Source organism: Neolamprologus brichardi, chromosome 1 (genome assembly GCF_056152115.1).
Source record: "Neolamprologus brichardi isolate AB-2024 chromosome 1, ASM5615211v1, whole genome shotgun sequence".
Taxonomy (NCBI): domain Eukaryota; kingdom Metazoa; phylum Chordata; class Actinopteri; order Cichliformes; family Cichlidae; genus Neolamprologus; species Neolamprologus brichardi.
The window spans coordinates 43612489-43635765 of record NC_142104.1 but is presented as its reverse complement, the minus strand read 5'-3'; the positions used below and the strand labels follow the sequence as shown (position 1 = coordinate 43635765).

The 23277-nt window shown below is 39.8% G+C and overlaps 1 protein-coding gene across 3 annotated transcripts in view; it reads left to right on the top strand.

Annotated features, from left to right (window-relative positions):
* Positions 1–20131, top strand: part of ankdd1a (ankyrin repeat and death domain containing 1A) — a 44689-nt gene extending 24558 nt beyond the window's left edge. For all 3 annotated transcript variants that reach the window (XM_087842922.1, XM_087842930.1, XM_087842934.1), the window contains 10 exons: positions 1199–1297; positions 1774–1872; positions 6531–6629; positions 6714–6812; positions 7258–7356; positions 7452–7550; positions 14993–15088; positions 15482–15674; positions 18857–18988; positions 19150–20131. In XM_087842922.1, the coding sequence (XP_087699048.1) occupies positions 1199–1297; positions 1774–1872; positions 6531–6629; positions 6714–6812; positions 7258–7356; positions 7452–7550; positions 14993–15088; positions 15482–15674; positions 18857–18988; positions 19150–19211 (1077 nt within the window). In that variant the 3' untranslated portion in view covers positions 19212–20131. The remainder of the gene's footprint in view (positions 1–1198; positions 1298–1773; positions 1873–6530; positions 6630–6713; positions 6813–7257; positions 7357–7451; positions 7551–14992; positions 15089–15481; positions 15675–18856; positions 18989–19149) is intronic.
* Positions 20132–23277: the final 3146 nt, after the last annotated feature.

Here is a 23277-nt window from a genome sequence, read left to right as displayed (position 1 = left end):
TTTGATTAACGCTTTAGCCAAAAGACAAAAAACATTCTCCCATCTATTATTACACAACAACAAACTGGATTTAAGGGATGTCATTTCTTCTAGAATTCCTGCACCCATTTGAACATCACGTATTCATAGCCTGCTATGGATGTCATAAAGGTCATCACCACCCGGGCCAACAAGAAACCCTGGATGACCGATAAAGTACTCAAAAAGCTAAAGGCATGGAAATTGGCCTTCAAGTCTGGCAGTGAGGGATCACTGAGAACAGTGAGCCCCAACTTCAGCTGTGCCCTTAGATTGGCAAAGCTTTTTCACAGAGAAACATTACTGTTAATACTTTTGTCCTTTTATATTTTTATTAATCTCTATTTATGTTCATTGATATCTCTATTTCTACACTTCCTTTTACATAATTACTTTATTGTCTGTTGTATGTGCAGTAATATGGCAACTCGATTTTTCTCTGGGATTAAAAGGTTTCTCTGATTCTGATACTAAAAAATCCAGAATTTTATTCATGGTAGCGCTAACATCAGAAACATGTGGCAAGGCATATGGACTACCACAAACTGCAGGCTCCTGAGGATGGCATTAACTTCCTCAATGAAGGAAGTCAATATCATCCTCAACTTCCGCAACTTCTTTGGATGGTTTGAGGCACTAAACAGGACTCTTCTGATCCTCAACAGGAGGAAAAGGCACTCTGTCTTGACATAGCTGATGTAAGGAGGACTCTGAGTAGAGTCAATACAAGGAAGGCCCCCCCCCCCATATTAGCTCTAGATTCCCTTCCAAATTCGACCCCTTCCAGTTTGGTAGGCAAACTGGGAGACCTAAGCTTTAGCCCATCACTATTGAATCTGGTACAAAGCGCTTTGAGTGCTTTACTACTTAGCTGACCAGATCAACATCCCAGAAATTTTATTTAGTTGATGCTATACTCAGATTAAGTGTTTCCTTAAATGTTTGAGCTTTGTATAAGCAGTATATCAATAAATCAAGCTGAAAATGAATGGATTTTTTATTGTATTGATATTAATGGAATTATTATATCTTGTTTGTAATAATAATAATACTAATGCATACTTTATTGATCCCTGTGGGGAAATCCCGCTCTGCATTTAACCCATTCACTCAGTGAAGCACTCAGTGAAGCACTATTGTATACACTATATGTAACATATGTGTATGTCTTTCTGCTCAGTCAGGGAAGACAGCACTACACCTAGCTGCTGAACATGGACAGCTTGAAGTAGTTGAATTTCTGATTGGAATGGGTTACATGCCTGGTTTGAAGGACAAGGTAGACACACACACACACACACACACACACACACACACACACACACACACACACACAAAACCCCGTTGAGCTATCTTAGTGAGGACCTTCATTGACATAATGCTTTCCCTAGCCCCTTACCCTAACCATTAAATATGAATGCCTAACCCTAACCCTTACCCTATACCTAAACATAACCTAATTGTAACCCTCACACTAAAACCACATTTTGAGCCTCATGTTACTTGCTGATAATCAACTTTCTGTGTCTATAAAATGTGGCAGTACAATCTATGGATGTTTACCAAGCTTGTTGATGTTAGCTGATATTTTATTACTTATGTTTGGCTCAAAAAGAGGAACCAATGATAATTGTTAATTTGAGTTTTCAAAACAGGCATTCATAAACCTACAGATGTCATCACATCGCATGGCTGGGTCAGCCTTTTAATTTATTATATATATGGTTATTATATACTGTTATGTCTGGATTACAGGAAGAAAACACGCCTATGCACCTAGCAGCAAGCAAAGGGCACGCAGAGATCCTACAGAAGATCCTAGAGACTGGTGTCAGTGTGGATAAAAGGAATATAGTAAGTATGATGAGCCTGTACGCTTAACGAGGTATGTTCAGAAACATTTACGAATCCTTCTCTTTTGTACATGTTTATTTTAAGCGGTATAAATTACATTTTCTATCAGCCCACAATGAAAAACCCATAATGACGATGTTAAAACGTGTCTTAGTAAATCTAGAATATTTCTTAAAAAACACAAACCAACATTTTTTTTTAAAACATGTCAGAAATACTACTCTCACTAGATGCGGAGAAGGCCTTTGACAGGTCGAGTGGGTTTCCTCTTCTCGACCCTGTCAAAGTTTGGCATAGGCCCTAATTATATTTCCCTTGCTAAGCTGCTTTACACAAAACCTCAGGCCTCGGTTAACACAAAAAATATAACTTCTAGTCCTTTCTTCCTCCACCGCTCTACAAGACAAGGGTGCCCTCTGTTCCCATTTGCACTTGTCATAGAACCTCTCGCCATTCAATTACGCTCTACAAAGGATTATAAAGGAATAAGGAGATTTGGTGTAGAACAGAAGGTGTCTCTCTGTGCAGATGATTTGTTACTGTATATCACTGACCCTACTAAATCATTGCCAAAAATTATGACAGTTTTAACTGAATTTGGGAAAAATTTCTGGATACAAAATCAACCTAACAAAAAGCATATTGTTTCCTACTAGTTCTTTAGAAAAGTTAGATAGCGCTACATTAACTTTGTTTCCTTTTACCGTCTCAAATACTTTCAAATATCTTGGAATAAATGTAACGTGTGAATTCTCTGGCCTTTTCAAACATAATTTTATTAATTTATACCATCAAACTGAACAGAACTTGGAAAGACAGTCCAAACTGCCCATCTCGCTTGCTGGCCGAATAAATATCATTAGGATGAGCACTTTACCTAAATTTTTATTTTTGTTTCAATGTATCCCAATATTGATCACAAAAACTTTTTTTTAAGAAAATAGACCAGTTAATTTCTCAGTTTATCTGGAACAAGAAGACACCCAGAATGAAAAAGACATTTCTCCAAAGACCCAAGATTACAGGAGGAATGGGGTTGTCTTGCTTTCAGCTCTATTATTGGGCCTGTAACATACGCTGTATGTCATTCTGGGGCGGGGAACATAGACCTGATTGGGAACGGATGGAAAGTTTGACTTTTTTCTCTAATACTCTTAAATATTTGGTTCATTCAAACTCAGATCTGGGTAAGCATACATGTAAAAATCTGGTAGTGTCCACCTCACTAAAAATTTGGTCTCAGATTGGAAAGCATTTTCATTGGCGTTAGTCAATCTTTACACCATTAATTCATAATCAAGCATACACATTGTTCTCAGGATCCACATTCCAGCTATGGACTTCCAAAGGGATACACACAATCAAGGATCTGTTTATTGATAATCTCTTTCCTTCGTTTCAACAACTTCAGCAAAAAATTTTCCATAGAAAACAGAGATTTTTTCAAGTATTTACAAATACGTCATTTTATTAAAGAAACGTTTCCATCCTTTTCCAATGAACCACAAAAGCTAGTTTCAGATGATCTGTTCCCGATGAACCCGCTAAAGAAAGGAGCTATTTCCAGGATCTATAACCAACTTTCGCAAATAGACAGTACAACTACATTTGATTACTTGAGAAACACTTGGAGTGAAGAACTGGCTACTAACATCACTGAAGATCAATGGACCAAAGCACAAGAACTGGTTCACTCCACTTCTGTCTGCTGCAGGCACGGACTACTACAATTTAAGGTCCTGCACAGGCTCCATCTGTCAAAACTGAAGGTTTCAAGGATGTTTCCAGGGGCGGACTCAAGATGTGATCGATGTGGCCAGAATTCTGCCTCACTGTCACATATGTTTTGGACATGTCCTAATATCGCCACCTACTGGTCTAAAATATTTAAAACATTGTCTGACATTTAAAAAAAACGCTCCCCCCAGACCCAGTAATGGCACTTTTTGGTGTAGCTACAGTTAAAGACTTAAATAACAAACAAATTCATGTTTTGAGCGTTAAAACATTGCTTGCAAGACGTCTTATACTTCTCAATTGGAAAAATAAAGCCCCCCCAACTCACTCTGCTTTGTTAAGAGACACAATGTATCATTTACAGTTGGAGAAAATTAGGTTGTCATTGAGAGATAATGTTAAACGGTTTTACCTAATTTGGCAGCCCTTTATAGATTACTTTAATAAGTAAGGTGGAAGGGATGGCCTCCTCCCATATCTGCTCCAAGTTTATATATATTGGTCTGGGCAGGTGTATATATATATATACTCATTTAGGTATATAAATATGTATGTATAGACATAGATATGTGATTGTTTATATAATGGTAATTATATTTTATGTATGTTTCACGCTAATAAGAAAACTAATAAAAAGATTTTTAAAAAAACCCAAAACATGTCAGAAATCTTTTGATAATCTTTTGAAGTCTAATTTCCAACCTTATGAATGTATCCTGAAATAACGGTAGCATTGCTAGGAATTGCTTCTGCTGATTGTAGTTTCTTAAGGTAAACTATCCTAAACAAGAAATTCTGTTTGTTTTTTAGTTACTTCTGTTATTTTTACTAGTTAGTCAACAGACATATTACAAGGATTACAATTATCGTAAGAAGTAGAAAATATACCCTATGCTTTTGTTAGACTCATTCCCATACACTCCCATGGAAACTCCCACACAGTTTCAAATATAAAATGTCTTAATGCATGCTCAATCATCCAGGTAAGGAAATTGCAAAAAGTTGATTCTGTTCATCTGGACGCAGCGTTTTCAGTGGAAGAAATTTTTGTCACTCTTTCAAGGCACCTAAACAAGCTCCAGCCGATCCAGGAAAGAAGGTGAAACTGCCGTCTAAGCAAAAACCCTTAGTGATCCCGTATGTGTCAGGAGTATCACAATAATGGAGACACGTTTTTTTCTAAACACAGAGTTACTGTGGCTTTTAAACCCCAAAACAGCGCCAAAAATTGGTTCCACCAACACAAATAGAATAATATAGTGTTCGCTGTTAAGTGCCAGGAGGTTTGCCATGATTTATACATCTGGGAAACCAAACAAGGTTGCATGACAATTATCTTGGGGCAAGATAGTAACCCCAAGTTTCTCTCAGATGCATCCATCGCGCTAAGAATGTGTGTGAACATTAGATAAAAAGGACTTACATAGAAAGCGCTATACAAATACAGGCCATTTACCATTTAGCAAAGAGCATGTGCGAATGGGTGTGAGTCCATTTACCATTTACCGTTACCATGATAGTTAACTTGTTATGCACCCCTAAGAGTACCAAAGAAAGAGCCCATACATCTCGATGACAACCTTGTGCCCACCCCTGCAGAAGAAGGAGGGAGGCTTATTCTTCTGAAGCCACCCATTCTGCCATCCCAAACCACTCCCACCCTCAAGAACAGCGTCCCACAGGGAGCAAGGCTTTGCAAGCCATAGACCCAGATGAACGGATGCCCCCCAAATCCGGCACCTCTGGACAGGGTGCAGGCAACAGGGGTGTTATAAAGGGTTTAACAGAAGTGTTGCATTAATTGTTTAGGAATTATAGAAATTTTAATACTCTTTTAAACCTTTGAGGCTCAAAAGCATTTGGATACATGGCTGCCAAGCAGTTTTGTGGCCATTTAAGACTTTTTCCATAATTATTCTGTCACTAATTAAGCAGAGATATAGAGATAAGTGTTGAACTTACATTTAGTAGATGTCCAGTGAAACCCTTTGTATGAGGTCCAAAGAGATGCTGACGCAATCGAAGGCTTAGATTTAACAAATTACAGAAATTGTAATTGCCAAAACACTTGTGTACCTAACTGTGTGTTGTGTTGCAGACCAGAGTCTTATGATGTCCAGAAACTTGAAGAAGGGTGAATCCTATCAATCAGTGGGTCCTGCCACTGAAGCATTGTTCTTGTGTTCTTTTTAGCCATCCATCCACCCATTCAGGGTCATTGATGGGCTGGAGCCTATCTCACCTCCATGGGGAGAGATGCAGGGTATACCTTGAGCAGTCTGCCAATCTGTTACAGTGCTAACACAGGGAGACAGACAACCATTTACACTTGGCATTGGGTAGCTGTTTACTGGAACACTTAATATGAGTTTTAAGGAGATGTTGATGAAGCAACAGAAGCCATCATTAAATTGAAAACTAAATGAACAGATCAGAAAGAGATTAAAAGTTTTATGAGGAGCCAAAATAACATTTGGGACATTTTCAACCAGAAGGAATATGCTAGCCAGCTCAGAATTAGGAGAATTTTCATTAATATAAACACAGACAGTTTACAACAAGGTGTACACCACTGGTTACGCTCAAGAACAGGAAGACCAGATTTGAATTTGCCAAAAAATAAAAGAACTTTCACAGTATGGGGAAAAACTATTAGTTAGTAATGTTAGTTTATGTGGTTTCCTCAGTAAACAGGGTGAGGTAGCTGACTCTCTAGTTTCAAGTAGCCTGGCCCTTTGACCCAGGACCTGTTGGCCTTGCAAGACCCTTCTAAGCAAAAATGATTCCTACTTACCAAACTCTTGGGATCACTCAAGCATTTTGAACCTGAAAAAACACATTTCTTCATGCTTATGAATAATAAGCTTTAAACTCTAAAAACCTTTGACCTTGATTGCACCTGTTGTATTGTGTTGTTGTAGGATGATCTCACACCATTGCACATGGCAGCCGACGGAGGTCACTATGAATGTGTTAGACTTCTGCTGGATTCTGGCTGTAATGTCAATGCACAAACTAATGTATACTTGTTTACTTGAATATGCAATTCAAGAGTGGGTTGGCAGTGTTACTTTCATGAGTTAATATTTATCTTCTGTCTGTAGAGAAAAATGAATGCTCTCCATTATGTGGCACAGCATGGTCATGACAGAGAGGCCAGCTTGCTGCTGAAGGCAGGAATCAATGTAGATGCTATAAACAATGTAAGCACTGTTAGCTATCTCTGGAAAAAAATAATTATGATAATTCTTTTAAAGTACCCATATGGAAAAGAAATAGAAAAAACTTGCATAAGATTTGGCTTATAAGGCTTATATGATTTACTCATGAAAGTGGCCACTTTCTCATTACTTTCATATATTGTTTTAGTAAGTATCCAAAACAAGTTTCATTTATAGAATTTATCAAGGGATCTTATATCTGTTTTCACTCTTGTATGCTTTTCACACAAGTTTCACATAACACAAATACAAACTTTATAAGATTTATATATATCTTTTCCATATGGGTATTCTTACACAGTGGTATGTTAGCATGTTAGCATTTTGGTGCATAAAATGAAGAAGAAATCTAAAATTAGGCAGTAAACATTTTAAAAGTTAATATCATAGAGAGCAGCTTTTTAATACCTGTTTCTCTTTGGAACAGCAACACTGCACACCACTCCACCTGGCTGTTTTCAACAATCACACAAAAGTTGTACGATTGCTTATCGATGCTGGCAGCAACCTGAATGCCACTGACATTGTAAGTACAAAGTTCCACAGCCACATGAACACAATGCATAATAAAATGTCCTATAATACAGTAATTTTACTGTATGTCTGTCATGTGGGCGACAGAGGCAGCAGACCGCACTACACATTGCCTCAGAACATGGCTGGCATGACCTGGCTGAGATGATGCTGATTTCTAGAGTTAGTCTCAGTTTAAAGGATAAGGTACCACACACAGCTTCACACAGAATATTATGTACACTGCTCAAAACAATAAAGGGAGTACTAAAGTCACACATCAGACCTTAAAAAATATTCATGTTAATTTGACATACGTTTTGAAATTCATTGAAAACAAGAAGGGGTCAGGGGTCACAAAGGTCAGTGAAAACCATAATCATCAGCCTTTTGAAGGCTGGGTGAGATGGTGGATGGTGGTGGGGGGATCTCCTCCCAGATTTGGATGAGGGATTCAGGTGTGTGAAACATGAGGGCCAGGCAGTGACATCAGAGTCTTCATCATTATGTAATTGCCAGGTCACATTACACTGGGTATTACCCTGCAACACAAACCCAGGACCGAGTGCATTAAGACAAGCTCTGAGGATTTCCTCCCAGCAGTCGGGGTGCTGTTGGCTAGCATTGTTAATGATAAATAAGCTTTACACAACATAATTTACCAGAGATGGGCAGTAACGCGTTACTTGTAACGCGTTACTGTAATCCGATTACTTTTTTCAAGTAACGAGTAAAGTAAGGGATTACTATTGCAAAAACGGTAATTAGATTACCGTTACTTTCCCGTAGGAACGCTGCGTTACTGCGTTACTAAAACCGTGATTTTCTTGTGAGAATGTCTCATGACAGTGACGTAAGCGAGTGTGATGTTCGTGACAACAGCTGTGTGCAGATCAACAATGGATCATATATCGAGTGCAGAGAGAGTATGAGCGTGCAGCGTTTAAAGCGTGGAAGTACTGACCTTACTTTGAGTTTGATTCCATAAAAAGTGACAAAAACATTAGTGTCCGTTGTGCGTGGGAAGAAAACTTCTTTTTACAGCGAAAAAAACCCTAAACTTCCGAGCAAGCACCGAGTAGCTACGACGTAATGGGAAACTCACAGAGAAACTCGCGGATTCTTCCACTGACCGCTGCACACCTGCACCAGGGTAACCCTCCGCCTACTCTACTCCTGCTTTACAGGTGAAAATAGAGCAACAGGACCACTAGTCTTTGACTTTATTTATTTTCTGCTGTGTTTTACTTGCATCTATTTGAAAGACTGAGTGTAAACACAAAAAAAAATATTTTATTTTATGTGCTGGAATGTGCAGAAAATAGGTTTAAATGTTAAACTAATTTCTTCAAGTCAGAGAATGGTGCATATAATTAAAATTTTGCTTCATGCATAAAGTTAAAAGATTAAAACTAACAAAACAAGTTTTAAAAAGAGACTTTTCCATTTGATTACATTTTGTATGATGGATTATGTAGAAAAAGTAGAATTGGGCTGAAAGATCTATCACTTTATCACCTATTCAGGTTCAATTTTCAATTTCAATTTCAATTTTATTTATATAGCGCCAAATCACAACAAATGTCGCCTCAAGGCGCTTCATAGATACAGAGAAAAGCCCAACAATCATATGACCCCCTATGAGCAAGCACTTTGGCGACAGTGGGAAGGAAAAACTCCCTTTTAACAGGAAGAAACCTCCGGCAGAACCAGGCTCAGGGAGGGGCGGGGCCATCTGCTGCGACCGGTTGGGGTGAGAGAAGGAAGACAGGATAAAGACATGCTGTGGAAGAGAGACAGAGATTAATAACAGATATGATTCAATGCAGAGAGGTCTGTTAATACATAGTGAGTGAGAAAGGTGACTGGAAAGGAAAAACTCAATGCATCATGGGAATCCCCCGGCAGCCTACATCTATTGCAGCATAACTAAGGGAGGATTCAGGGTCACCTGGTCCAGCCCTAACTATATGCTTTAGCAAAAAGGAAAGTTTTAAGCCTAATCTTAAAAGTAGAGATAGTGTCTGTCTCCCGAATCCAAACTGGAAGCTGGTTCCACAGAAGAGGGGCCTGAAAACTGAAGGCTCTCCCTCCCATTCTACTTTTAAATACTCTAGGAACAACAAGTAGGCCTGCAGAGCGAGAGCGAAGTGCTCTAATAGGGTGATATGGTACTACAAGGTCATTAAGATAAGATGGGGCCTGATTATTTAAGACCTTGTATGTGAGGAGCAGGATTTTGAATTCAATTCTGGATTTAACAGGAAGCCAATGAAGGGAAGCCAAAACAGGAGAAATATGCTCTCTCTTTCTAGTCCCTGTCAGTACTCTTGCTGCAGCATTTTGGATTAACTGAAGGCTTTTCAGTGAGTTTTTTGGACATCCTGATAATAATGAATTGCAGTAGTCCAGCCTGGAAGTAATAAATGCATGAACTAGTTTTTCAGCGTCACTCTGAGACAGGATATTTCTAATTTTAGAGATGTTGCGCAAATGGAAGAACGCAGTCTTACATATTTGTTTAATATGTGCGTTGAAGGACATATCCTGGTCAAAAATGACTCCAAGGTTCCTCACAGTGTTACTGGAGGCCAAGGTAATGCCATCCAGAGTAAGAATCTGGTTAGATACCATATTTCTAAGCTTTTCAGGGCCGAGTACAATGACCTCAGTTTTATCTGAGTTAAGAAGCAGAAAGTTAGTGGCCATCCAAGTCTTTATGTCTTTAAGACATTCCTGCAGTTTAACTAATTGGTGTGTGTTATCTGGCTTCATGGACAGATAGAGCTGGGTGTCATCTGCATAGCAGTGAAAATGTATGCTATGTCTTCTAATGATGCTGCCTAGGGGAAGCATGTATAATGTAAACAGAATTGGTCCTAGCACTGAACCCTGTGGAACTCCATAATTAACCTCAGTGTGTGAAGAGGACTCTCCATTTACAGTGGGGCAAAAAAGTATTTAGTCAGCCACCGATTGTGCAAGTTCCCCCACTTAAAATGATGACAGAGGTCAGTAATTTGCACCAGAGGTACACTTCAACTGTGAGAGACAGAATGTGAAAAAAAAATCCATGAATTCACATGGTAGGATTTGTAAAGAATTTATTCGTAAATCAGGGTGGAAAATAAGTATTTGGTCACCTCAAACAAGGAAAATCCCTGGCTCTCACAGACCTGTAACGTCTTCTGTAAGAAGCTTTTCTGTCCCCCACTCGTTACCTGTATGAATGGCACCTGTTTGACCTCATCATCTGTATAAAAGACACCTGTCCACAGCCTCAACCAGTCAGACTCCAAACTCCGCCATGGCCAAGACCAAAATGCTTTCGAAGGACACCAGGAAAAGAATTGTAGACCTGCACCAGACTGGGAAGAGTGAATCTACAATAGGCAAGCAGCTTGGTGTGAAAAAATCAACTGTGGGAGCAATCATCAGAAAATGGAAGACATACAAGACCACTGATAATCTCCCTCGATCTGGGGCTCCACGCAAGATCTCATCCCGTGGGGTCAAAATGATCATGAGAACGGTGAGCAAAGATCCCAGAACCACACGGGGGGACCTGGTGAATGACCTGCAGAGAGCTGGGACCAAAGTAACAAAGGTCACCATCAGTAACACACTACAACGGCAGGGAATCAAATCCCGCAGTGCCAGACGTGTTCCGCTGCTGAAGCCAGTGCATGTCCAGGCCCGTCTGAAGTTTGCCAGAGAGCACATGGATGATACAGCAGAGGATTGGGAGAATGTCATGTGGTCAGATGAAACCAAAGTAGAACTTTTTGGTATAAACTCAACTCGTCGTGTTTGGAGGAAGAAGAATACTGAGTTGCATCCCAAGAACACCATACCTACTGTGAAGCATGGGGGTGGAAACATCATGCTATGGGGCTGTTTTTCTGCCAAGGGGACAGGACGACTGATCCGTGTTAAGGACAGAATGAATGGGGCCAAGTATCGTGAGATTTTGAGCCAAAACCTCCTTCCATCAGTGAGAACTTTGAAGATGAAACGAGGCTGGGTCTTCCAACATGACAATGATCCAAAACACACCGCCCGGGCAACAAAGGAGTGGCTCCGTAAGAAGCATTTGAAAGTCCTGGAGTGGCCTAGCCAGTCTCCAGACCTCAACCCCATAGAAAATCTGTGGCGGGAGTTGAAAGTCCGTGTTGCTCGGCGACAGCCCCAAAACATCACTGCTCTTGAGAAGATCTGCATGGAGGAATGGGCCAAAATACCAGCTACTGTGTGTGCAAACCTGGTAAAGACCTATAGTAAACATTTGACCTCTGTTATTGCCAACAAAGGTTATGTTACAAAGTATTGAGTTGTATTTTTGTTATTGACCAAATACTTATTTTCCACCCTGATTTACGAATAAATTCTTTACAAATCCTACCATGTGAATTCATGGATTTTTTTTTCACATTCTGTCTCTCACAGTTGAAGTGTACCTCTGGTGCAAATTACTGACCTCTGTCATCATTTTAAGTGGGGGAACTTGCACAATCGGTGGCTGACTAAATACTTTTTTGCCCCACTGTACATGCACAAATTGGAGTCTATTAGATAGATATGATACAAACCACTGCAGTGCAATACCTGTAATACCTACAGCATGTTCTAATCGCTCTAATAGAATATTATGGTCAACAGTATCGAATGCTGCACTAAGGTCAAGAAGGACAAGCACAGAGATGAGTCCACTGTCAGAGGCCATAAGAAGATCATTTGTAACCTTCACTAAAGCTGTTTCTGTGCTGTGATGAGCTCTGAAACCCGACTGAAACTCTTCAAATAAACCATTCCTCTGCAGATGATCTGTTAGCTGTTTGACAACTACTCTTTCAAGGATTTTTGATATGAAAGGAAGGTTGGAGATTGGCCTATAATTAGCTAAGACTGCTGGGTCTAGAGATGCTTTTTGAGTAAAGGTTTAACTGCAGCCACCTTGAAGGCCTGTGGTACATAGCCGATTATTAGAGATAGGTTGATCATATATAAGATCGAAGAATTAATCAATGGCAGAACTTCTTTGAGCAGTTTTGTAGGAATGGGGTCTAAAAGACACGTTGATGGTTTGGAGGAAGTAATTATTGACGTTAACTCAGAAAGATCGATTGGAAATTGAGGTTGTAAATCATGTTTTTAAAAAGTAACTAAGTAACTAAGTAATTAATTACTTTTGAAAATAAGTAATCAGTAAAGTAACGGGATTACTTTTTTGGGGAAGTAATCAGTAATTAATTACTGATTACTTTTTTCAAGTAACTTGACCAACACTGTAATTTACCAATTCAAACTTGCATACACACAATTCTATCTAGCTTTCACACTGCGATGAACCTTCAGCTCTGGCCTGTCTCCTACTATCTGCTCCTCACTCTTCAGACTGTGCTGGGAAACACAGGCTACGTCCACACTAGCCCGGATAAATTTGAAAATGGCGTTTTTGTCTGAAAATGTTCCGCGTCCACACCATCGTTTTCAGTCGTTTTCACAGAGTTGTGCGTCCACATCGAAACGGCCGAAAACGCTTCTGTTCCAGTCCTGCGCATGCGTGAAACGCAAGACGATTCGGCCTGCCTTATTTCCGTCTGCCGTTTATTTACTTTTCCGCCTCTTTGAAACGTCGTGGCAAATGTTGAGGAAAAGCACCGAGTTTTTTAAATGGACTAACAATGAGCTGGAGTTGTTGCTGCGAGTAACACAAAAGTACAAAGTTGCAAAAGCGAGTGAGAGTTAAAGAATTTGAAGAAAAGCTATCTGGAGCACGTACAGACTGATATTAAACTTTAATATCAAAACTGAGAGCAAACAAAACAAATGCTGTGTAATGCCCTCCGCTATCATAGTTTGATTGCTCACATGACTGCATCACATCACTAAAATGTGTCATCGTTTTTGAAAAGGCTCGGGGTTCGCTGTCCACACTGCAACGCGGAAATGGCTTTGGATAGCGTTTTCAAAACGCTGCGTTTTCCTTGACCGAAAACGGCGTCTCAGTGTGGACATAGCCACAGTGTAACCTGGATGTGCTGCAGGTACTCTCTCATCAAACCACTACTGACGAGGATATCAAAAAGAAATTCTAGGAGAGAATAATGGCCTGTGCCATCACCTGCAGAATCATTTACTTTATGGAGGTTGTCTTGGCACTGTAAGAGCAGTCTGGCGAGGAAGAACAGCTAGCAGGTCCAGCGAGCATGTGGTGTGGAGCTTAGCCGGATAACTCAAAGTCAGTCAGTTAAATCGAACAACAGACATTTATTTGATGTTAGCAACATAAGACCATACAAGCCAGGTCTACACGGCTCTACTCCGTCCGTACGTACATGTGGGTAGATGGGTAGTCGCCAGCCCGTTACAAAGGTATGGTTTCTCTCAGAACAGACACACAAGCAGCATGTAATGGCTGCCACACTATACTCACACACCCACTACGAGACTCCCCCAACTACTACAGTAGTAGTGATGCGCGAATCATGAACGAATCGTTCAATACTCGAGAATCACTTTACTGACTCATGAATCATGATTCACAAGCCCAACTGACTCACTGACTCATCCCTGTTGCTGTTAGCAGCAATGTATCTAGCTTATATTTAAAATTGTGGAGAAAAACACAACATCCAGTATCGTAACAAAAAAATTTCTGCTCTGAACTGGAAGAAAAAACCCTGAGTAGAAGCTCACATCAAGACAACAGCTCCTCGGTTCACAGTAGCATCGCTCTGCTAACATGCTAACAGCTAACATGCTAACAGCATGAGCTACTCACCCCCTCCCTCCTGGCTCACAGCTTCTTCTTCTTCTTGGTTGGCAACCAATGTTAAGGCGCATTACCGCCCCCTGGCTCACAGCTCAGTGGACATTTAGATGAGAAAATATATATTTGACACATTTAAGGAAAATACTAATAAAATAAAAATAAACAAAATAAATGTTTATTAAGCAATTTTGATAGGAAATTGCTTAATTTTAGAAATGTTTTTGCTCTATAAAATAGTTATTTTCTTTTGGAATCACTCATCTTAGCAGTAGGATTTACATGAAAAAAGAAACAAATTAAGTTTGAGTGAAAATGTACATTTTTTGCACTCTCTGGTCAACTGACTCAGTGACTCAAATGACTCAGAAAACCCGATTCACTTTGGTGAGTGACTCATTAAAACTCGATTCAGTAAAAAGAATCAAATTTACCATCACTATACAGTAGTAGGGCAACCCCCTCTAGTGGTGCTGTAACACAGTAAGGTTTGTCTTGGAACGTCTTCACCCGTTTGATTTGCACCAAAAAAAGGTGAAATTAATTGTTTCACTTACACTTCCGAAGACGACAGCTTGATATTCGTAAAGTTTAACCTGTGGTTGTACTGTGATGATCAAGTGTTCCTTTACTTTTTTGAGCTGTGTATTTCACATTGTACACTAACAAATAAAAACAGTTTTCAGTTGGTGCATTGATCCTTCTATATCTTATTAATTAAGATCTTTGTTACGCTTGTCACTTTTTCTTTGTCCGGATAAAGTTAATCTTGTAGCACAGCATCATGAAAACTGTTTTAGTATAGATTCAGATCTATGAATCTTATAACTGTGTCTTCTAACAAACCAATGCTTTTCTGGCCATCTAATGTACACAGCAGGGAAAAACATGTCTGGAAGTGGCAGCAAGAGGAAACCATGTCGTCCTGGTGGACATGATAATTAAAGCTGACCGTTTTTCTAAATGGGAGAAGGCAAGTGTTGCTAACGCTATATTAATACTAAATACACTCTCCTTATATGAAATCTGTGCTCATATTCGATAAATACATTTTCACGCGTATCAGCATCCATGTCCTGTTGAGTTGTTCACATTATATACATATTAATTGTTTTGGATTTTGTAAAAAAAAAAAAAATCCTGGCATACAGGCATAGTTATAAAGAATGAGAACAACTCAGAGCATACACTATGACAAGATCCAAGATGCTTAACAAACCAGCTAAGTGTCTTGTAAATTCTTTGTGCTAGTTTTAAAAGCAAGAGGTACTGAGAGTTTGTTTTCTTTGTACATCATATGCATAAAACGTGTGAACATCCTTTTAACTTCGAACGATTCACAAAACTTTTTCCCTGTTGAATTCAGGATCACGGGGGATGTGAGCAGGTAAGAAGACGTCTGAGCTTCAAACAGGACCATCAGCCAGAGACACAGCACTTCCGTTCTGTCTTATGGTCCCTCGCCACAAAGCATCTGTGTTATGGGGAGTGGAAAATTCTCGCTCAGCACTGGGACTTTAGTGAAGCACATATACAAGCTATAGAACAACAGTGGACAGGTGAGCAGTGCTGAGTTCCTAAAAAAAATATTGACAGTTTTATTGCTATTTTTATTAACTTTTTTGTACTTGTAGGGTTTTTTTCATATATCTACAGTGGGGCAAAAAAGTATTTAGTCAGCCACCGATTGTGCAAGTTCCCCCACTTAAAATGATGACAGAGGTCAGTAATTTGCACCAGAGGTACACTTCAACTGTGAGAGACAGAATGTGAAAAAAAAATCCACGAATTCACATGGTAGGATTTGTAAAGAATTTATTCGTAAATCAGGGTGGAAAATAAGTATTTGGTCACCTCAAACAAGGAAAATCCCTGGCTCTCACAGACCTGTAACGTCTTCTGTAAGAAGCTCTTCTGTCCCCCACTCGTTACCTGTATGAATGGCACCTGTTTGACCTCATCATCTGTATAAAAGACACCTGTCCACAGCCTCAACCAGTCAGACTCCAAACTCCGCTATGGCCAAGACCAAAGAGCTTTCGAAGGACACCAGGAAAAGAATTGTAGACCTGCACCAGACTGGGAAGAGTGAATCTACAATAGGCAAGCAGCTTGGTGTGAAAAAATCAACTGTGGGAGCAATCATCAGAAAATGGAAGACATACAAGACCACTGATAATCTCCCTCGATCTGGGGCTCCACGCAAGATCTCATCCCGTGGGGTCAAAATGATCATGAGAACGGTGAGCAAAGATCCCAGAACCACACGGGGGGACCTGGTGAATGACCTGCAGAGAGCTGGGACCAAAGTAACAAAGGTCACCATCAGTAACACACTACAACGGCAGGGAATCAAATCCCGCAGTGCCAGACGTGTTCCGCTGCTGAAGCCAGTGCATGTCCAGGCCCGTCTGAAGTTTGCCAGAGAGCACATGGATGATACAGCAGAGGATTGGGAGAATGTCATGTGGTCAGATGAAACCAAAGTAGAACTTTTTGGTGTAAACTCAACTCGTCGTGTTTGGAGGAAGGAGAATACTGAGTTGCATCCCAAGAACACCATACCTACTGTGAAGCATGGGGGTGGAAACATCATGCTATGGGGCTGTTTTTCTGCCAAGGGGACAGGACGACTGATCCGTGTTAAGGACAGAATGAATGGGGCCAAGTATCGTGAGATTTTGAGCCAAAACCTCCTTCCATCAGTGAGAACTTTGAAGATGAAACGAGGCTGGGTCTTCCAACATGACAATGATCCAAAACACACCGCCCGGGCAACAAAGGAGTGGCTCCGTAAGAAGCATTTGAAAGTCCTGGAGTGGCCTAGCCAGTCTCCAGACCTCAACCCCATAGAAAATCTGTGGCGGGAGTTGAAAGTCCGTGTTGCTCGGCGACAGCCCCAAAACATCACTGCTCTTGAGAAGATCTGCATGGAGGAATGGGCCAAAATACCAGCTACTGTGTGTGCAAACCTGGTAAAGACCTATAGTAAACGTTTGACCTCTGTTATTGCCAACAAAGGTTATGTTACAAAGTATTGAGTTGTATTTTTGTTATTGACCAAATACTTATTTTCCACCCTGATTTACGAATAAATTCTTTACAAATCCTACCATGTGAATTCATGGATTTTTTTTTCACATTCTGTCTCTCACAGTTGAAGTGTACCTCTGGTGCAAATTACTGACCTCTGTCATCATTTTAAGTGGGGGAACTTGCACAATCGGTGGCTGACTAAATACTTTTTTGCCCCACTGTATATATATCTATATATATAAGTCTTTATACAGGAAATCATACAAGTTTGAAAAACTGTAATATAAGGCCTGTAATGTCCAGAACCATAGAAGCACTGTTTCATGGGTCCAGTGATTTTATGGAAAATAAATTCCCAAATTTGGCACTGACTGATTCGCTCTACAGCATCCTGAGTACCTGAGGTGATTAACTCTGGTTTAGGTCAATTTTAACCCAGATCAAGAATTCTTTCTACAATTCTACTACAACAAATGAACTACAGATCTATTTAGAATATATGGATAGTCTGACATGAGTAAATGGATCCTTAATCCTTAATATTTCAGAGAGCAGATGGTGTTGTTTTTTTTACAACATCACTTTTTTGTATCTATTATCATACAATATCTTGTCTTATAATGATGACCTGAAGCACAACTACAACTGCTTATACCTGATACCTGAATCTTGGTTAACCAGAGAGATAAAAGCCAGGAGAATAAACCAGATCTTCTCCACTGAGCTACCCAAAGTAGTCTGAATGGCAGCAGAACAAAATGAAAACAGCCCCGCCAATGCTGGAGACAGAGCAATACTGGAAGAGTATATGTAAGAAGGATGCAACACATAACAGAAATGCTCAGTGCCTAGTGTATCTAAGAGCAGACTGCAACAGTATCCAGTAACCATCACAGTGGCAGACATGTCAAGCAGAAGGATTGGACAGCACTGCCATGTTTAACACCTACTGGATAGGGAAGCTAACAAGCTAACTCCATTAGCATCCTGCAGCACAAATGAACCAGGTGCTAATGGTTGAGACGCACCCGGAATGTCTAACCGAAGGCTGTCCTGATCCCCAAGGATCCCAAGAAGGGGCCGGTCCCATCCAACTACTGGCCAATAACTTGCCCTCCTCCTGAATGGTAGATACTGTACCTCCGTCCATCCAAACCCACACTTGTCCTTGTTGGACATAGTTGGATATAATTGTTAATCTTTCTCTTTGGGTAGATTGGTTCTCCAACCAAGAGCAGTCTCTCCAAGATGACAGCAGTTTGCAACATGGATTGTAATAAGATTTTTCAGCTTTTGTTGCAAGAGTTACATTCTGGGCACAACTTTTTTCTTTAATTCCAAATGCCAGATCTTTGACACCTTGCTTTTAAACTGTTTGACTTTTAACTTGTTGAACTTTTTTTAAAAATTTAAAGTTGAACTTTAAATAAAATATTAAATTATATAAAATAAAATATTGTTTCATTTTGTTGGAGCACTTAAAATGTAAGATATCAGGATGTCATTCAGCTTTGCTTACTGGCCGAGTACCTCGCTTGCTTAACGCTGGTCTCTGGTTACAATACAGACCCAGTGGACTACATGAACGAGTTAGTTACTGTGATTCTATAAATGTTCTGATGGTATAAGAGCTGTCTACAGTGACTGTATTTAACTAATATTCAAAGTTCAGATGGATAATGCTTGATATAAATCTAAATTGAAGGTAAGAAAAGCTTCAAAGATCATGGTCACCGGATGCTGTTAATCTGGCTTCATGGAGTGCTCGTAGCTGGAGAAAACCCTACCAAAGGCCTCTATGAGGGGTTGGTGGAAATCTCCCGGACAGATTTGGCAGGTGAGCTAATCAGGGAGGTAACAGTTTTAACAGTCATACATTATTAGTTAACAATATTTCTCCACAGAAAGACCAATAATGCCGTAAGACTGTTTTTCTGCTTGTTCACTGGAATGTGTCTACTTTGTCTTTTCTCTGTTTTCCTCTTGTTTGTTATCCAGAGTTCATCCGACAGAAGGCAAACTCCCAGACCAGCTCTCCTAAAATGTGCTGCGTAATGTGACAAGTTTATGCTTATCATCGAGCTATTGTGTTAGCTTTGTTAAAACTTTCTTTATTTAAAGAAAGAAAAATGTTATTTTCTATAAATAAAGTTACATGATTTGAATTGTAAGTCACATAATGGTTTACATTGTTTAATGAAAGATAGGTCTGTAGCAGCCAGGGGAAAGTTGCTCTCTATTTATTTCTTTTTTTTTCATTTGTCTTTTTTTTGCCGTGCAATTTTGTCAGGTTTTTTCTACTGCAGCACTTGAACTGTGTTTACCTAGAAGGGCTGTAACAACAGCCTTGCACTGCTGCAGATTTCCATGTGCTGCATCCCATGCCAGTGATCCACACACAAAGAAAGGACAAGACTAGCTGCCCCTAACCTACCCAAAATGCCCCACGCCTGCTGCTTGGGTGTGGGACATTTTGCTTCCCCCAAAGGTCCTTGAGGTTCCTGAGATTCCCTAAAGCGCAGATCGTACCTCCCAATATGGGCCAACTCGCCCCACATGATAGTGCATCCGAGGAGGCGTGGACCCCCCTGCGGAGGCGTGGACCCCCCTACGCATGGAGAGACCAAACCATGACACTGGCGACTCCGGGCACTGGTGCTCCATACCCCTGCAGCCCAGCCACCTGGCCCAGGGCCAGCACCCTCCACTGCAAGCATCCCAGACCCCAAACCCCAAGACCCTCACACCAACAACCAGGGAAAACATACAGACACCACAAAATTGCAGCTACAGCTCTCCTACTCTAACCTCCTAGGACCTGGCGTCCACATATGTGAACATCACATTTTGGGTTATTTAGACCAAAATACTCAATTTTGCTCTACAAGGGCCTGATATCCACCTACGAGGACGTTATACTGCTACTGTTCTATCAAAATTTTAAACGAATATCCTCATGTGGCTCTTATTTTTCTTAAAAACAAAAAAAAGGTAAAAAAAAAAAAAAAAAAAAAAGAAAAATCTGATAATTCTTTGTTTTTACATTCATCAGGCCCCAATATGCCAAAATATCAAAGAGAAATTAAAAATGCTGCTGTGGAAGAGTTCAGGTCTTAAGAGGTTAAGACACTAGATGCCCATAGCCCTCGGGTCCACCCCCAGCCACCTGCTAGAACATTAAGTAATGGAATTGATCAGTGGGGACCACAGAGAATATAATTATAATAGTTTTTAGAGGAGGCAGGCATTCTGTCCAGAATAGTGTGGTCTAGAAGTAAATTTCTATATTGGTTAATACAATTTACATTTTTAATTTACATTTTTGCCCCTCAGCTGTGAAAGGCTGATGGGGTATTGTTGTTACCTGGCCGGTCGGGTGGTTGAGTGATGTGAATTAAATAACGAGAGAATGAAGCGACATACATTACCCATCAAAAGTTTGGACACACCTTCTCATTTAATGCTTTTTCTTTATTTTCATGACTATTTAGATTGTAGATTCTCACTGAAGGCATCAGAACTATGAATTAACATGTAACTCACTTTTAAATATAACTAATAAAATGCGCTAAATCCTCAAAAATGTGAAAAGAGTTGTTAGTTTTAACAGTTATACTCAGTTTATGGTGAATAAACCATATATGCAGCAGTTAAAAGGTCAACTAAGGAAGCATGCATCACTCTTAGCCAATGAGCAGCTGCAAAACAGCGCATTGTCCCGCTTTTCTTGCAGCTGCAATGAGCCCCGAGCCCGCTAGCAGGAAAAAAAGGGGACGGAGAGTCACAGACAAAGGTACAAAAACTAATACAAGTTAGCACTTGCTGATGCTAAAAAGGATTTTATGCATGTATACTGCTAAAAAACTGCATCAAGTTCAAAGCTGTTAGCTAGTTGTAGTTCTCTGCATTTTTGTTGTAGAAAGTCAGGTCTGAGGCGGCGCGATTAAAAAAAAAGATTTTACCTGTTCATGGTTTATTTGCACTTTTTATGGTTTCACTGAGTAAAATCTTTCTAATATTTACTCAAGAAATTGTTTACAGTGTTTTGTAGAAAGCTATACATTTTTTTTTATGAAAAACTCGAGGCAATGCCCTACAGTTGTATTTTATATTCAGAATGTGATTGGAATTGTAAATATTTACACTATCAAGAGAAGACTGAAGAGGCGTTTAAAACCAATGCGAAGATTTTTACATACTTCATCTCTTTATTTTCAATTGTAAACATGGTTAATGTTACCAAAAGTGGTACTTTTATGTGCTAACAAATTGTGAAGTGTAATAATTTGAAAACTCAGTGTGTCCTATGACACTGTCGTTGACAGGTCAAGGTTTTTTTGACATGTTAGATGGATCTGATGTTGATGGCGAGCCTGTCCCATTGACTGACCAGTCTTCTTCCCTTACTGCACGGCAGGGGGTGGTAGGCCAGCTGCAACGAAAATAACTTCCACACCTTTTCAAACTTGCTGCCCCCCAGCTTCAAAGGCGAAATTAATTTTGCTATTGAAGCTGTGTTTTATTTTGAGCCAAAACCTATTTATTAGGGTGCAACGATACACAAAATTCACGGTTCGGTTCGATACATTGGTGTCACGATTCGATATTTTTCGATACAAAAAAAAATGTTCATGCCTTTTTAATTTGTCATTTATTAAAATTATAAATATATATTTTAACTCAAAAGTACAGTTTTTAAATTTAATGTTTAAACCAAAGTCCGTCGAGACCAAGACAAGACCAAGACTGGTCTCGAGACATCCAACTCTAATCTAGAGACCATCTGTTCACTTTTTCTGTACTGCACAAAAACATGGCGGGTGGAACCAGATCTTCAATACGGACCATTCAAAGTTTTATTCTAACTTTTAGCAAGGCCAAGGATTTGCAACAAAGGGTGGATACTTTGAGGAATCTAAAATATTAGACATATTTAGAGTTATTTCTCAATTTTTTCTTTGCTAGATATTTCCATTTATCTCACTTTATATATTTGATGTCTTCAGTGTGTATCTACATTGTAGAAAGTAGTAAAAATAAAGAAAAACCATTAAATGAGCAGGTGTGTCCAAACTTTTGACTGGTAGTGGAGGAGTTGATATCAAATGATACCATGGGTGCTTCTACTAAAAGTTTTGGACAGTTTGAGTCCAGGTGACCTGGACCTCCATGTCAAGAGGCCCTACTCAAAGTTGCGAGGATAAAATTTTCCAATATGTCTTGGTATGCTGAAGTATTAGAAACTTCTTTTCACTGGAACTAAGACAGAGCCCAGCTCCTAACAAAAACCGCCCATCACAATGATGCTTTACAACACTGCATCTGATGTTTTGTGTTGCGCTTGATGTTGTAAGGCTTGGATGCAGCTGCTTGGCCATATAAACCCATTCCATGAAGCCCTCTATGCACTGTTGTTGAGCTAATCGGTAGGCCACATGACGTTAATATTTGCCTCTCTGCCCTTTGTCCTCCCCTCAAACCGGCTGTCCCTCCCTAAGCCGTGGTCTGCTGGAGGTTTCTTCCTGTTAAAGTGGAGTTCTTCCTCCACACTGACTCCAGGTGCTTGTTAACAGGGGCTCATCTTACTGTTGGGGTTTATTGTATTGTTATCTTAAATATAGAGCACCATGAGGCGACTGTTGTTTTGATTTGGTACTGTATAAACAAAATTAAAGTGACAGTCCAAAATAAAGTCATTTTAATGAAATTCTTATTTACTCATTGTGAATAAAGTACAGCAGTACATTACACATTTGATTGATGATTGATGGTTGACAGTGTTGGGAAGGTTACTTTTAAAATGTATTCCATTACAGATTACAGATTACATGCCCCAAAATGTATTCTGTAACGTATTCCGTTACGTTACTCAATGAGAGTAACGTATTCTGAATACTTTGGATTACTTAATATATTATCATGCTGTTTACAACTACATGAATGTACTATTGCTGTGATTTATTACTGTTACTGAAGGTCCGCGGCTCCGAACCGTAGTAAAGGGACCTCTGGCTAATACGGTGGGTTCTGTGTCGGCTCGTAGCTGAAAACTAGCTTTACTTTGTTGTCTGGGTCAACTTTGCTAGCAGAGACAGAGAGAGGCGTTGAAAGGCTGCTCCAACAGAA